The following is a 15100-nucleotide window of genomic DNA, read 5'->3' as shown; positions in this document are numbered from 1 at the left end:
GAGACACCCATAGTAACCCCAGTCAAACCGGACGGTTCGGTCCGAATTTGCGCTGACTACAAAGCAACGCTTAACAAAGCATTGCAGAAAAGTGCATACCCCGTTCCAGTGGTGCAACATTTGCTACACTCATTAGGGCAAGGGCAGGTCTTCGCCAAACTCGATTTGGCCCAAGCCTACTAGCAGCTACCTGTAGATAGCAGCACAGCTGAGGCGCAGACAATTGTCACGCACCGTGGGGCTTTCAAATGTACGCGACTCCAGTTCGGAGTTAGCGTGGCCCCAGGGCTCTTCCAGAACCTAATGCAGCGATTATTACAGGGCCTGCCAAGAGTGGTACCATACTTCGATGATGTATTGGTATCAGCTGAAAACTTAGAGGAACTCGGGGTAAAACTAAGGAAGGTGTTGGGCATTTTTAGGTCTGCGGGGCTTAAAGTTAAGCTCAACAAATGCCACATTGGGGTGAAATCTGTAGAATTCCTAGGTTACCGAATAGACAGGGAAGGGACCCACCCCACAGAGAGCAAGGTACGGGCCATTAGAAAGGCCCCAGCCCCCAAAAATAAAACAGAATTACAGGCATTCTTGGGGCTTGTTAATTTTTATGCTGTATTCTTGAAGAATAAAGCAACAGTAGCCGAGCCGCTACATAAGTTGCTAGCAAAGAAAGCTGTGTGGTCCTGGGGCAGAGAAGAGGCTAGGGCATTTGAGGGGGTAAAAAACCTTTTGTCCAGCGATAGCCTCCTCATCCAGTACAATGGCACGTTGCCACTAGTGCTAGTTTGCGACGCGTTACCATATGGGGTGGGGGCGGGGCTCAGTCATAGGTTACCGAATGGAACAGAAGCCCCTATAGCGTATTATTCCCGGACGATGTCCTCTGCGGAAAGGAACTACAGCCAGTTAGATAGGGAAGCGTTGGCCATAGTCTCCGGGGTTAAGAAATTTCACGAATACTTGTTCGGGCGAGATTTCGAGATAGTCACGGATCACAGACCCCTTCTAGGGCTTTTAGCGGGCGACTGCCCAACATCCGTGGCACTTTCTCCCAGGCTGACCCGATGGACTATTTTCCTAGCGGCATACTCCTACAAATTGCTCCACCGCCCAGGAAAAGACTTAGGGCATGCGGACGCTCTGAGCAGATGCCCTTTACCAGAGACAATTGAGGACCCCACCCCGGGGACACCCGTCTTACTAATTGACTCTTTGGACTCTGGCCCAGTCACATCCAAGCAGGTGGCTAGGGCATCGTATAGAGACATTACAATTCGGACTGTAATCGGTTGGGTGCAAAGGGGTTGGCCGCTGCGCGGGCGGCGTTTCAAAGACTTTGCGAAAAAACAATCAGAACTGTCTGTTCAAGGGGGGTGTCTGTTATGGGGGGATAGGGTAGTTATCCCAGAAAAATTACGCGAAAATGTGTTGGAACTGTTGCATGTGGGCCACCCAGGGATTGTGCGGATGAAGAGTTTAGCGAGGAGTTATGTATGGTGGCCCTTAATGGATAAGGACATCAGCGACAGGGTAGGGAAATACCAATCCTGCCAAGAGTCGAGGTCGCTATCCCCTACAGCCCCAGTTAGAGAGTGGGAGAAACCCCAGGGGCCTTGGTCCAGGATTCACATAGATTTTGCGGGGCCGTTCCATGGGCAGACCTTTTTAATTGTGGTAGATGCCTACTCAAAATGGTTAGAAATAATCCTCATGAAAAGCACAACGGCCGAAGCAGTAATCACAGTCCTAAGGCATCTATTCGTAACACACGGCCTGCCCGACACCCTAGTCTCTGACAACGGCCCGCAATTCATGGCAAACCAGTTTGAGGGGTATTTAGCGGGAGAGGGCATCAGACATGTCCTCTCGGCGCCTTTCCACCCGGCGACGAACGGACTTGCAGAATGTTTCGTTCGGAGCACCAAGGAAGCGCTATCTAGGATAAGTCCAGGCGACTGGCAAACGAAAATAGACACTTTCCTGGCCGTCCAACATAGGACCCCTTGTGTAACAACTGGCCGCAGCCCAGCGGAACTCTTAATGGGCAGGAAACTCAGGTGCCCGCTAGACCGACTAAACCCAACTTATACCCCAGACGGGTACAAGGGTATTCAAGGAAAAACCAGGGAAATGACAGTGGGTGACCCAGTATGGGCACACAACTATAGCGAGGGCCCAACATGGTTAAAGGGGGAAATTCTGGGCATAACCGGACCCAAATCATACGTAGTAGACATGGAGGACGGCCGGGTATGGAAGCGCCACATAGACCAGTTAAGAAAACGTATACCAAACAAACTAGAAACCAAACAACCTGTTCTGTTTCCCTTCCCCCAATACTCCCAGCAAAGAGTCCGTCAGAGGCCTTCCTTTTTTCCTTTTATTTACATAGATACATGTCCTGGCCACGTCTACCCACGGGCCTGCCAAGTTTCTGGAGATAACGAGGAAATTATAGATAAGGCCAGAATTACTCACGAATATATTCTTCCCTCCATTAAAACAGTTAGCTCGCGCCAATTCATTAGCTCGCGCCAACTCATTACTTTGTCCAAGACAAAAAACCAGGAAGTCCCGCCTCCTATTTATAGTCTCTGCAGATGTCACTGCATGACAATTATGACTTGGCTTTGTCCCAACTCTTCCGCTGCTACTTGCGCCGATCAAGCCTTCGTAATCTTGCGTCCCTCCAAAACTGTTCTTGGGGCGTTGCCAAATCAGAAGAAGGCCCGGGAGAATCAGGCCTTGCCGGCCCCTCCCTTTGAGTGGGTGCCAGGGAGGGAGAGGGCTCAAGAGAAGCAGGGCTTGCCAGGTCTTCTCCCTCATTTTCTGAATCATCCGAGTCCAGGAGTCTGGGTCCAGGAACCTGGGTCACAACACAACCAGGCCCTGACTACCAATTGTTTGAATCTGCAGCTGACTCAAACCCGAGGCAAGCGGAGGACTTATCTGATTCCGATGAAGTCCAGCGACGCCAACCGGTTCCTCCTGAAGGCAACAGGAACGATTCAGCCAATAATCCAGGGCCGGACGGCCTAGAGGAGGAGCTGGGAGGAACAAACAGTCCCTCCGACCAGCTCGACTCTCTCCCAGAGAATGAACTGCGCAGGTCAGAAAGAGTTAGGAGACGCCCTATCTACCTGCGTGACTACGTAGAGAAATAGCATGTAAATATTATGTAAATAGAGGTACAAAGCGTTCTGGGAGGGAAGGAGTGTAATGTATTTTGAACTTTGAGAGGGAATTTTGGGCGGGAAAATTGCACGTTGCTGATTGGTTGAAGCCTCAACCAAAAGAGTATTTAAAGAGGGGTTTTTGCCGGTTGTTTTTCGCTGGGTCACAATAAACTAAAGAGCTGTTGTCACTCATTGGTCTCCTGCCTCTTCATTGCCCGAACATAACAGAGTCATAAGTGGAAAGAGATTGGTGATGGGAACGATGAGAAGATTAATAGTAGTGCAGATTTAGTAAATAGTTTGACAGTGTTGAGGGAATTATTTGTTTAGCTGAGTGATGGCCTTCAGGAAAAAACTGTTCTTGTGTCTAGTTGTTCTGGTGTGCAGTGCTCTATAGCGTCGTTTTGAGGGTAGGAGTTGAAACAGTTTATGTCCTGGATGTGAGGGATCTGTAAATATTTTTCACGGTCCTCTGCTTCATTCGTGCAGTATACAGATCCTCAATGGAAGGCAGGTTTATAGAAATTATTTTTTCTGCAGTTCTAATTATCGTCTGAAGTCTGTGTCTTTTTTGTTGGGTTGCAGAACCGAACCAGATAGTTATAGAGGTGCAAATGACAGACTCAATAATTCCTCTGTAGAACTGAATCAGCACTCCTTGGGCAGTTTGAGCTTACTGAGTTGGTGCAGAAAGAACATTCTTTGTTGTCCTTTTTTGATGATGTTTTTGATGTTAGCTGTCCATTTTAGATCTTGCGATATGATAGAACGTAGAAGTTTAAAGGTTTCTACTGTTGATACTGTGTTGTCTGGTATTTTGAGCGGTGGAAGTATGGAAGGGTTTCTCCTAAAGTCTACCACCATTTCTACGGTTTTGAGTGTGTTCAGTTCCAGATTGTTTTGGTTGCACCACAAGGCTAGTCGTTCGATCTCTTGTCTATATGCAGATTCGTCATTGTCTCGAATGAGACCAATCACTGTTGTGTCATCTGCGAACTTCAGTAGCTTAACAGACGGATCATTGGAGATGCAGTCATTGGTATACAGAGAGAAGAGAAGTATGGAGAGCACACAGCCTGGGGGCCCCACTGTGCTAATTGTACAGGTATCTGATGTGATCTTGCTTAGCTTCACCTGCTGCTTCCTGTTTTTTAGGAAGCTTGTGATCCACTTACAAGTCTGTTCCGGTACCTGTAGCTGGTTTAGCTTAGTTAGAAGAATGTCTGGAATGATGGTATTGAATGCTGAACTAAAGTCTACAAAAAGGACCCTTACATAGGTCTTTGGAGATTCAAGATGTTGTAGGATGTAGTGCAGAGTCATATTAACAGCATCATCTGTTGATCTATTTGCTCGGTATGGAAATTGCAAGGGGCCTAACACCGGATCCATGATGGTTTTCAAGTAGGAAAGCACTAGCCTTTCAAAGGTTTTCATGACTACAGATGTTAAAGCAACTGGTCATTCAGTTCCTTGATGGTGGGCTTCTTCGGCACTGGGATGATGGTAGAGCATTTGAAGCAAGAAGGAACATAGCATATCTCTAGTGATTTATTGAAAATATGGGTGAAGATGGGGGTCAATTGGTCAGCACAGACTTTTAAGCAAGAAGGAGTTATCTTGTCTGGGCCTGGAGCTTTTCCTGGCTTTTGTCTGTGAAATAGGTCCTGCACTTCCTTTTCTGTGATCACTAGGGGTTGTGAACCCAATGAAATGGGGTCAGTTGTAGGAGGCTTGGCTGTTGTTGGTGTGTCTGAGATGGGGGTTGTGGAGATAGGTGGCTGTAGTTTCCTTTCAAACCTGCAGTAAAACTCATTCAGGTCATCTGCCAGTTGTTGATTACTTCAGCCTGGGAAGGAGGTTTGCCATAGCCGGTGATATTTTTAAGAGTTTTCCACATGTTTGCTGGTTCATTTGCTGAAAACTGATTCTTTAGCTTTTCAGAGTAACTTCTTTTTGCTGCTCTGATCTCCCTTGTTAGTGCATTTCTGGCCTGATTGTACAGCATTTTATCACCTTTTCTGTAGGCTTCCTCTTTGGAATGTCGTAGCTGCTTAAGTTTAGGTGTGAACCAAGATTTGTTGTTACTGTATATTCGCAAGTTCCTTGTAGGTACACATAGTAAGTGATCCACTTACAAGTCTGTTCCGGTACCTGTAGCTGGTTTAGCTTAGTTAGAAGAATGTCTGGAATGATGGTATTGAATGCTGAACTAAAGTCTACAAAAAGGACCCTTGCATAGGTCTTTGGAGATTCAAGATGTTGTAGGATGTAGTGCAGAGTCATATTAACAGCATCAGCTTTTGTGATCATCTTCACAGAAGCTGACATATGATGTTACAGTATCTGTGAGTTCATCCAGGTCTGCAGAGGTATCTTCAAAAATATTCCAATCAGTGCAGTCAAAGCATGCCTGCAGCTTTAATTTTGCCTCCTCCTTCCAGGTCTTCACTGATTTAATTGTTGGTTTTGTGGTTTTAAGTCTTTGTCTGTAAGCAGGTACAAGGTGAATCATGCAATGATCAGAGTGTCCTACAGCTGCACGTGGTAAAAACCGATAAGCATCTTTTAGTGTTGTGTAGCAATGGTCTAACGTATTATTGCCTCTGGTGGGACAATTGACATGCTGAAAGTATTTTGGTAGCTCTTTCCTTAAGTTTGCCTTGTTTAGATCTCCCAAAACAATGGCCAGTGAATCAGGGTGTTTGGCTTCAGCCTCCATGATTTGATCAGCGAAAGTTCGTGATGCCTTGTTTACACAGGCTTGTGGTGGGACATAAACAGCAATTAGAAGAAATGAGGAAAATTCACAAGGCGAATAGTATGGTTTGCAGTTGATAATTAAAGTCTCTAAATTGTTGTCACAGAATTTGTAAATTATTTTAAAATCCTGACACCAGTTGCTGTTAATATATAGGCATAATCCTCCTCCTTTCTTTTTACCAGATGTTTCTAGAATCCTGTCTGATCGTTCAACTTGAAACCCTGGAATGTTCAGGCTGCTATCTTCAATTGATTCATTTAACCAGGTTTCAGAGAAGCATAGGATTGCTGAATTGCGAAAATCAGAATAGTATTTGTTTAAGAGGAGTATTTCATCCATCTTATTTGCAAGTGAGCATATATTTGTTAGGAAAATTGAAGGCAGAGGAGTTTTAACGCAATTTCTTAGTCTGTTTAAGATCCTAGATCGTTTACCTCTCTTTCTTCATTTCCGTCGTTTGGTTTTTTTAGTAATCCATGGCTCCATGGGAATTGCCTCCTCCTGTGTTAGAATCTCCTCCGTGTTTGTAAAGACAGGTGGGGGTGAGATCAAAGAAAGCTGCTCCTTAAAGAAATGTTGCTTAATTTTTGGCAGATGGTCTCGTGAGTAGGAAATCCGTAGTGAGTCACAGAGAACAATTAAAAATAAAGAAACCATTAGAGAGCATTTCACCGAGGCAGCCTTCGTCGGCGCCATCTTAGAAAAAAAGGAGAATATTTATAACTCAGGGTTGAAATGAGGGGTCCTTTATGCTCTCTGAACTTGCTTGTTGTCGTGTATGCGTTTCATTACCAAACTAGGCAACATCATCAGATGACATGATTCTCTTGGATAAAATATACTCTGCCCCTCAGTTACTTATCCTTGATACAACAATCTTTTGTCTTATATAGAGAAGGAAAGCTAAGTTGATTTAGAGCACAGGTGTCAAACTTGTGGCATCCCATTGCTGTCATGAGATGTTTTGCGACATTTTTCCTCTTTGTGGAGCTGGGGTGGGTGTGGCCTGTGCATGACTCATCTGGCCCATGGGCTGCCAGTTTGACACCTCTGATTTAGAGTTGTTTTACTCTAAATTATTGAGCCAAGTTTTTGACTTTTCATATTATAGCATTTATCTGTGCTGTATTCCTCCTCCTCTCTTTTTTTCAGATCTGTAAATTTGTAAATTCATTGATACAGATGGAACTTACTTAGACTAGCTAATCAAAAGTCCCTGACTCTTTCAGGCATGTCCCCCTCTCATTTGGAATTAGAATCTTGTTCACGTGACAGCACTGTATGAAAAGTCTCTAAATATATACAGAAGCACCACAGTATATTGTGAGCAACTGGTAGTCAGAATTCTATTCCTCGTATAAATAAAGGATTCTATCAAATCATATTCTTGACAAGCCAATTAATAAACTAATTGTTTTTGAGGGATTTTTTAAATTTATTGTTCAGAAAAAGAATAGGCATAATCCAAAGTGAAAAGAGCAACCATTCATGTTCATTTATTTATCAAATATAGAGATTGCTCATTTGGTCTCAGAGTGATTCGTTATTTTTTGTCTTCATCAAATCAGAAAGGATATTTTTTTCAGGCTTGTGACTAGAATATCTATTTACAATTTTTAGTATTTCGATTTTTTTATTAACAATGATAGTTCCCTCCCCACGCCACCAAATGGAAGCAATAATTTTGCTAACACACATTTTTTAAAGATGAATTTTAATCAGATTAAAAAAGAAGCCATAATCTAATTGTCACTGAATGTCCCACATATGCAATTCATATTACTCATTTGTACTAATCATTTCCCTTGATCTATAAACACTCATTTTCAGGTATTCATGTTGCTAAGAAAATTGACAAGCTTGGTATGAGATCATCTGACACAGCGGAAATCTTCTTTGAAAATGTCAGAATTCCCAGCAAATACCTCATTGGAGAAGAAGGAATGGGATTTAGTTACCAGATGTTGCAATTCCAAGAAGAACGAATGTGGGGAGTAGCCTCATGTAAGTAATAAGCCACACTGTCTAGCTACTAAGATGTGTTTTTATTACAAAACAATATGGAAAGTTGTTTTTGGCAGTAAAATATAGCAACTCTGTCAATTATGAATGTGGAATCCAAATTTTTGTTGAAGACAATATTGCATACATTTCCATAGCTGCAGATTCCTTCCATATACAAATCTGTCAAAAAGTATTTGTTCCCATTCAGTTTTTCAGAAATTTGGATATTTTTGCCACTAAATGTTACCAAAACTTTATATGGATCTCTGTGTTGCATAACAGTTTCTGAGGAAAAACACCAAACGTTTATTATTTTATAAACCAAGTTGTCTATTTTGATTTGCTTGGCAAATTGAGCAACGTACAATTTTAATACATTTTTTAAAAAAAATAATCAGTTTTTTTTATTTGAATTTATATCCTGCCCTTCTCCGAAGACTCAGGGCGGCTTACAATGTGTTAAGCAATAGTCCTCATCCATTTGTATATTATATATAAAGTCAACTTAATTGCCCCCAACAATCTGGGTCTTCATTTTATCTACCTTATAAAGGATGGAAGGCTGAATCAACCTTGGGCCTAGTGGGACTTGAACTTAATACAACTTAATACAACTACTGGTAGAAAAACATAATTACAACAGTTGTTCATTAAACAATAGGATTAATTTGGGCCAGCTCTTCTCTATATCCATTTCACAAAGTTTAGTTCTCCTTATCACAGAGAAGTGCCTCCTCAGAGAACATATAACAACCTCCATAATAAGTCATTGGTGTCTATCAGTCTGGATGATATTACAAGGCCATGTGGAACCTCTTGGGTGCCATTACTTTAAAGTTAGAAAAATAATCCTGTAGTATTGAAAGTTTGGAACAACAGAGAAACTTCTAGTTTCAGCTTTTTAAAAACAGCAAAGTCACAAAAACTGACTCTAGACAGCTCAAGAAAAGCCTAAGAAGCCCAGCATGTTATGAGATTCCTGGAAATTTTATCCTGTATTTGGGAATATTCTTGAGATATAGCCATTGTTTGAAGTTGAAGCACCTGGATGACTTTCCAACATCTTTTCAGGTGCTATTATGTCTGGTGGAAACCAAAGAAGGGGGGGCAAGTTCACAGTTTGGAGATGCTCTTCGGTCTCAGGATCTGAGCTACTTGCTATCGTACAAAACATGTCATACAATTCTGCAGAATATCAAGTCATATCTGTTGAAAAGGAATCACAGATGGGCCTTGAACCAAAGCACTGTTGCCAAATAAATAAGCAGATCTGTGGGAGATTGGATGAAGAACTAAGTCTGCATTTACATACTCTAGATATAAGAGCTGAAATATTGTAGCAAGTCTTGATGTAGAGAGTTTAAAAAATGACAAATTTTAGTGAGCAAAGCATTGTGCTATGAAACAGGCAAAATTTATTAGGAAACATTACTGCAGTTCAAAATGGTGCAACCATTTACTGAATTTTAAGGAAGTTGATGACCATACACACTGCATATTGTCCATAAAACACACACTGAGTATTGCTGTTACTCATTTTGATTCCCTTTAAGTAATAGTAATATCCATGGGAAACTCTTGATCATGTTCTATGGCAAAGATACACAAAAATTCAGAAAAATCTGGAGGGAGAGAGGGAGGGGAAGGGAGACTTAATCTGCAATAGATTAAGATTAAATAGATTAAAGTTCTATAGTTTTTTCCTTCCAGAGGAGGCATAATATATCGTCATTGTGACTTGCAGGCATTTTTCCCCCCAAAAGAATGTTCTGTATTCCCCTTTAAAAGCCACCTTAATTTGTGGATCAAATATCAAAAAGATATTGAAACTGTTATGTATTGAATGTATATAGTTGTATAAAATGAAACGAACCTTTAGATGACCCTAACTGTTAACTGAGCCAAAAGTAAATTTAAATTTACTTTCATCTTTTATTGCATCACATTTTTAGCACTGATAACACTAGAAATCCTGATAAAAGAAACTATTAATTATACTTCTCAACGGAAAGCATTTGGACAGACAATACTTCACAATCAAATCGTGCATTTTCGCCTGGCTGAACTAGCCACCGAAGTGGAACTCCTTCGTGCATTGCTGTATGAGGCAATAGGTAAGTGCAATAAAAATTTATTTACGATAATCTAATGAAAGGTACATTATTTTTTGTAGATACGGTTAATTTGACAGGCAAGTTTGTATTTTTATTTGAGGTCTCTACCTACGCGGTAATGATGTGACCAAACTTATATCCATGGCCAAGCTAAAGTGTGGTCGCCTATGTCGAGAGGTTCCGGATAGCTGTCTCCAGTTCTGGGGAGGAATGGGGTACACTAATGAAGTGCTAGTGAGTAGAATGTACAGGTGAGAAGAATTAACCCTTTAATCTATGTGGGTGAACCCTGTATAAGGGTGTAATGTCACAAGCATTCAAATTATTAATCAGGTGTTCATAATTGATGTATTTGAAGTATGGTATTGGATACATGCCGTTAACGTTAAATTTTAAGAAAAGGTATGTTTTATAATCCAGGAAACTTTATATACTAGCACTATGTATCCTGTGGGATAATTACAATACAGGTTTCTTCTTAAATTCCCCACACCTCATGTTTAAGATCAAATGCACTCAAATCCCCCACGCCCACCCCAAAAAAACCTACAAATACACAGGGAGAACAGCTGAAGAAGTAATAGTAATTTTTTTATTTCTGTCATTGACCAACAACATTTACATTCAACTATCCAAGTAATGCCAATAGCCATACTTAAGTACAATAAGAAAGATGAGTTGCAAATCCAGCCTTTTTGGCAATAGGAACTACTGTTTCAAAACAATGAACATATATTCAGTATATGTATGTTTGTATATACACATGTCATATACGTATATTTGCATATGTGGGCACACACACACATTCCCTCACATGCACCTGGAATATTGTGTCCTGTTTTTGGTCAGCACAACACAAAAAATTGATAACCTAGAAACATTGCAGAGAAGAGCAACAAAATGATAAGGGGTCTGGAGGCTAAACCGTACAATGAAATGTTGAGAGAACTAGGTATGCCAAAGTGGAAAACCATTAAAAAGAGATCCAGCCTAGAACTAAGGAGAGAACAGTGAGAACAATTAATCAGTGGAAAGTCTTACCTCTGAAAGTTGTGGCTGCTCCATCACTAGAGATTTTGAAGAAGAGATTGGACAGCCATTTGTCCAGAATGTTATTTGGTCTCCTTCTTGATCAGGAGGTTGGATTAGAAGACCTCCAAGGTTCCTTATGTAGAACATAGAATAACAATCCTGTTATTCTATGTTCTATGTACATGAGGTCTGAAATTCTTGCATATCCCTATTTCATTCTGCATGATCACATTGAAAGCAGCTTTTTTCAAAATATAACATTTTATTCAGTGATTAAAAAGTATCCTAATCTATAATTCTATAGGGAGTCCTTTGGCCAAAGAGGTTGTAAAAATGCTTTTAAAAGGCTCTGATGATCCCAGCTGAGTTGCCTGATCGTCAGAGGCTTTTCTTTTCTTTTAAAAGCATTTTTTTTGCCTTTAAAAGAAAAGAAAAGCCTCTGACAATCAGGCAACTCAGCTGGGATCATCAGAGGAGCCTTTTAAAAGCATTTTTTCTACAACCACTTCGGCCGAAGAGGTTGTAAAAAATTCTTTTAAAAGGCTCTGGTGAACCCAGCTGAGCCGCATGATCATCAGAGGCTTTTCTGTTTTACCTTTAAAAGCATTTTTGGTTGAAGAAAAAAAATGCTTTTAAAGTAAAAAAAAAACCCAGCTCTGATGATCACATGGCTCAGCTGGGTATGGGGGGTGGGGCAGGGATTTTTGCTACCGGTTCTCCGAACCACCCACTGCCATCGCTACTGGATCAGGTGATCCGGTCCGAACCGGAAGCATTTCAGCCCTGGCCCTGGAGTTATGTGATCCCCTTTTGTGACTTTCTGACAAGCCAAGTCAATGGAGAAACCAAATTCACTTAATCATGTTACTAATGTAACAACTGCAATGATTCGCTTAACAAACATGGTAAGAAAAGTTGTAAAATGGAACAAAACTCACTTAACAAATTCCTCAGTTAGCAACATTAATTCTGGGCTCAATTGTGGTCGTAAGTTGAAGGCTACCTGTACTTAGGGACAATCCTTAGCATTCCAGCTGTTGCAGCATCCCGTAATCATGTGATCCAAGAGATCACAAATGGTGATCATGCGATGTCCTCACTTAATGACCCACAGTGATTTGCTTAACAATGCCAACTAGGATTGCCAGAATTGTTGTCACTAAGCAGCGTGACCACATCATTTGTGGTGCTTAATTATGATAATTCTAGTCCCAATTGCTGTTATAAACCAAGGACTACACATGCACATGCCAAAATGGAATTGAAATAACTCCCCCCCCCACACACAAGGAATTAGGAAGCTTTTTTGAGATAGAGGACTGACTGGAATTCTGGGAAATTTTTATGGGCTGCATTTTGTCTGATATATATAGAGAAAATGTCCATCAGAACAATTCTGTGGAAGGCTATGACTCTCATAACAATCAGTCATAAGGATTAATGTATTTGTAACAGAAGATTAAACCCTACTGTGATTCAAAATCGTGGTCAGCACTAGAGTAGGAATTTTGTTTCCCAGTTGATGGCTATTCAGCTTGACAACACAGAAATGTTGGCAAGATTTCTCTAGTAGGCTTTGGGTGCTATACATGCAGTCACACTCAGTTATACTTGGCAAGGATTGCTAAATTGCTGACTCGAATTAAAATGTTATACTTACAAATCTAATATATTTTAAGCGATGATGATGATTAGTATATTAAAGCAGCTCATAATTCCCGTTGACTTAGTTAAACAAGTACTGTTAAACAATATCAGGTTTAATATTAATAGTATTAAGTGGAAGTGGAAGCAGAACAGACAAATTTCATTTTATGGATACTTTGTTTTGCCTTTTCTGACATGGCAGAGATTTCAGATTGGTATCAATAGGAGGCGGGACTGATGAAATCATGCTGTCCATTATATGCAAATACATGGGTATCTTGCCCCAAAAGTAAGTTTTGTTACTATAGATCTTTGCTACTGTTTTAATAATCTGTATAAAAGCTTTTTTAATGCAGCTACAATAAGTACCATATATCCAAAGAAATGACCAAATTTCTAATTTTCATGATTTTTTTCTTGCATGTAAATTAATGTAAATTAATGTAAATTTTAAATGTAAATTAAACTTAGGAGATAGGATAAGGCTACTAAAATGTGCAAATTTGTATGATGTTTTCCAAGAACCACTGATAATGTAGTATTTGGATATGAAGCAGAAAAGGTGATTCTGATCTGATGTGGTTATACTTTTATATATATAATTTTATAATTATATTATAAAATTACAAAATTTATAATTTTGAATGACAAAATTAGTAGACCAGAGGAATGCTGTCGATATAATTTACTTGGACTTCAGTAAAGCATTTGATAAAGTAGATCATAACCTACTACTAGATAAAGTAGAAAAATGTGGGTTAGACAGCACCACCAGATGGATTCGTAACTGGCTGACCAACCGCACTCAACGTGTAGTCCTCAACGGAACTACATCCACATGGAGGGAAGTATGCAGTGGAGTACCCCAAGGCTCTGTTTTAGGCCCAGTACTCTTCAACATCTTCATCAATGACTTGGACGAGGGGATAGATGGGGAACTCATCAAATTTGCAGATGACACCAAGCTGGCAGGAATAGCAAACACTCCAGAAGATAGGCTCAAGTTACAGAAAGATCTTGACAGACTTGAACATTGGGCGCTATCTAACAAAATGAAATTCAACAGTGAAAAAAGTAAGGTTCTACATTTAGGCCAAAAAAACAAAATGCACCAGTACCGTATATGTAGTACCTTGCTCAATACTAGTACCTGTGAGAGGGATCTTGGAGTCCTAGTGGATAACCATTTAGATATGAGCCAGCAGTGTGCAGCAGCTGTTAAAAAAGCCAACACAGTTCTGGGCTGCATAAACAGAGGGATAGAATCAAGATCACGTGAAGTGTTAGTACCACTTTATAATGCCTTGGTAAGTAACACTTGGAATATTGCATCCAGTTTTGGTCGCCACGATGTAAAAAAGATGTTGAGACTCTAGAAAGAGTGCAGAGAAGAGCAACAAAGATGATTAGGGGACTGGAGGCTAAAACATATGAAGAACGGTTGCAGGAACTGGGTATGTCTAGTTTAACAAAAAGAAGGACTAGGGGAGACATGATAGCTGTGTTCCAATATCTCAGGGGCTGCCACAAAGAAGAGGGAGTCGGGCTGTTCTCCAAAGCACCTGAGGGTAGAACAAGAAGCAATGGGTGGAAACTGATCAAAGAAAGAAGCAACTTAGAACTAAGGAGAAATTTCCTGACAGTTAGAACAATTAATAAGTGGAACGACTTGCCTTCAGAAGTTGTGAATGCTCCAACACTGGAAATTTTTAAGAAAATGTTGGATAACCATCTGACTGAGATGGTGTAGGGTTTCCTGCCTGGGCAGGGGGTTGGACTAGAAGGCCTCCAAGGTCCTTCCAACTCTGATGTTATGTTATGTTATGTTACTCACTATCTTTCTCTGGCATTTGAAACAAACTGTATTTCCCCCCCCTGATCTCATGCATAGTGAGCACATCCAGGCCAGATCTGAATCCCCTGTCCTGCTTTGAATGTGTGAATGCCTGCACATTCATACCTAGAACATTTTTCTGGGTTTGTTTTATTACTAAAAAATAAATCTTTCCATCATTTGCTTCCGAATGATGTAAGGTAGTGATGTAATTTAAAAAATGTAATGATAGGATTGACCTAGAATTCTTATCTCACTTATTTTATAATCAACATCTTCAAATATTAACCAGAGCTCTGTCACACCTATCACTTTATATAATTATTCCATGCATCTCATAGATATTAACATATGCATTAATATTGCATATCTTAATGCATACCATATAATTATGTTAATCTAAATAATTATTTAAATGTATTGTTTGTTCAATTCTGTTGGTAACAATCGAATAACATATAGCATGCATTCTATATTTATTTACAATATAATACACTATGTATTAAAGCCACCATTACCTTTTCAAAAG

The 15100-nt window shown here is 40.4% G+C and overlaps 1 protein-coding gene across 1 annotated transcript in view; it reads left to right on the top strand.

Annotated features, from left to right (window-relative positions):
• Nucleotides 1-15100, top strand: part of LOC131198614 (probable acyl-CoA dehydrogenase 6) — a 71715-nt gene that overhangs the window by 55654 nt on the left and 961 nt on the right. Inside the window, exons 6-9 of the mRNA XM_058183441.1 lie at nucleotides 7771-7944; nucleotides 9897-10058; nucleotides 10159-10309; nucleotides 12940-13026. Of these exons, the coding sequence (XP_058039424.1) occupies nucleotides 7771-7944; nucleotides 9897-10058; nucleotides 10159-10309; nucleotides 12940-13026 (574 nt within the window). The remainder of the gene's footprint in view (nucleotides 1-7770; nucleotides 7945-9896; nucleotides 10059-10158; nucleotides 10310-12939; nucleotides 13027-15100) is intronic.

Source organism: Ahaetulla prasina, chromosome 4, assembly GCF_028640845.1.
Source record: "Ahaetulla prasina isolate Xishuangbanna chromosome 4, ASM2864084v1, whole genome shotgun sequence".
Taxonomy (NCBI): domain Eukaryota; kingdom Metazoa; phylum Chordata; class Lepidosauria; order Squamata; family Colubridae; genus Ahaetulla; species Ahaetulla prasina.
The sequence above is the reverse complement of the archived record's forward strand: the minus strand, read 5'-3'. Positions and strand labels throughout refer to the sequence as shown.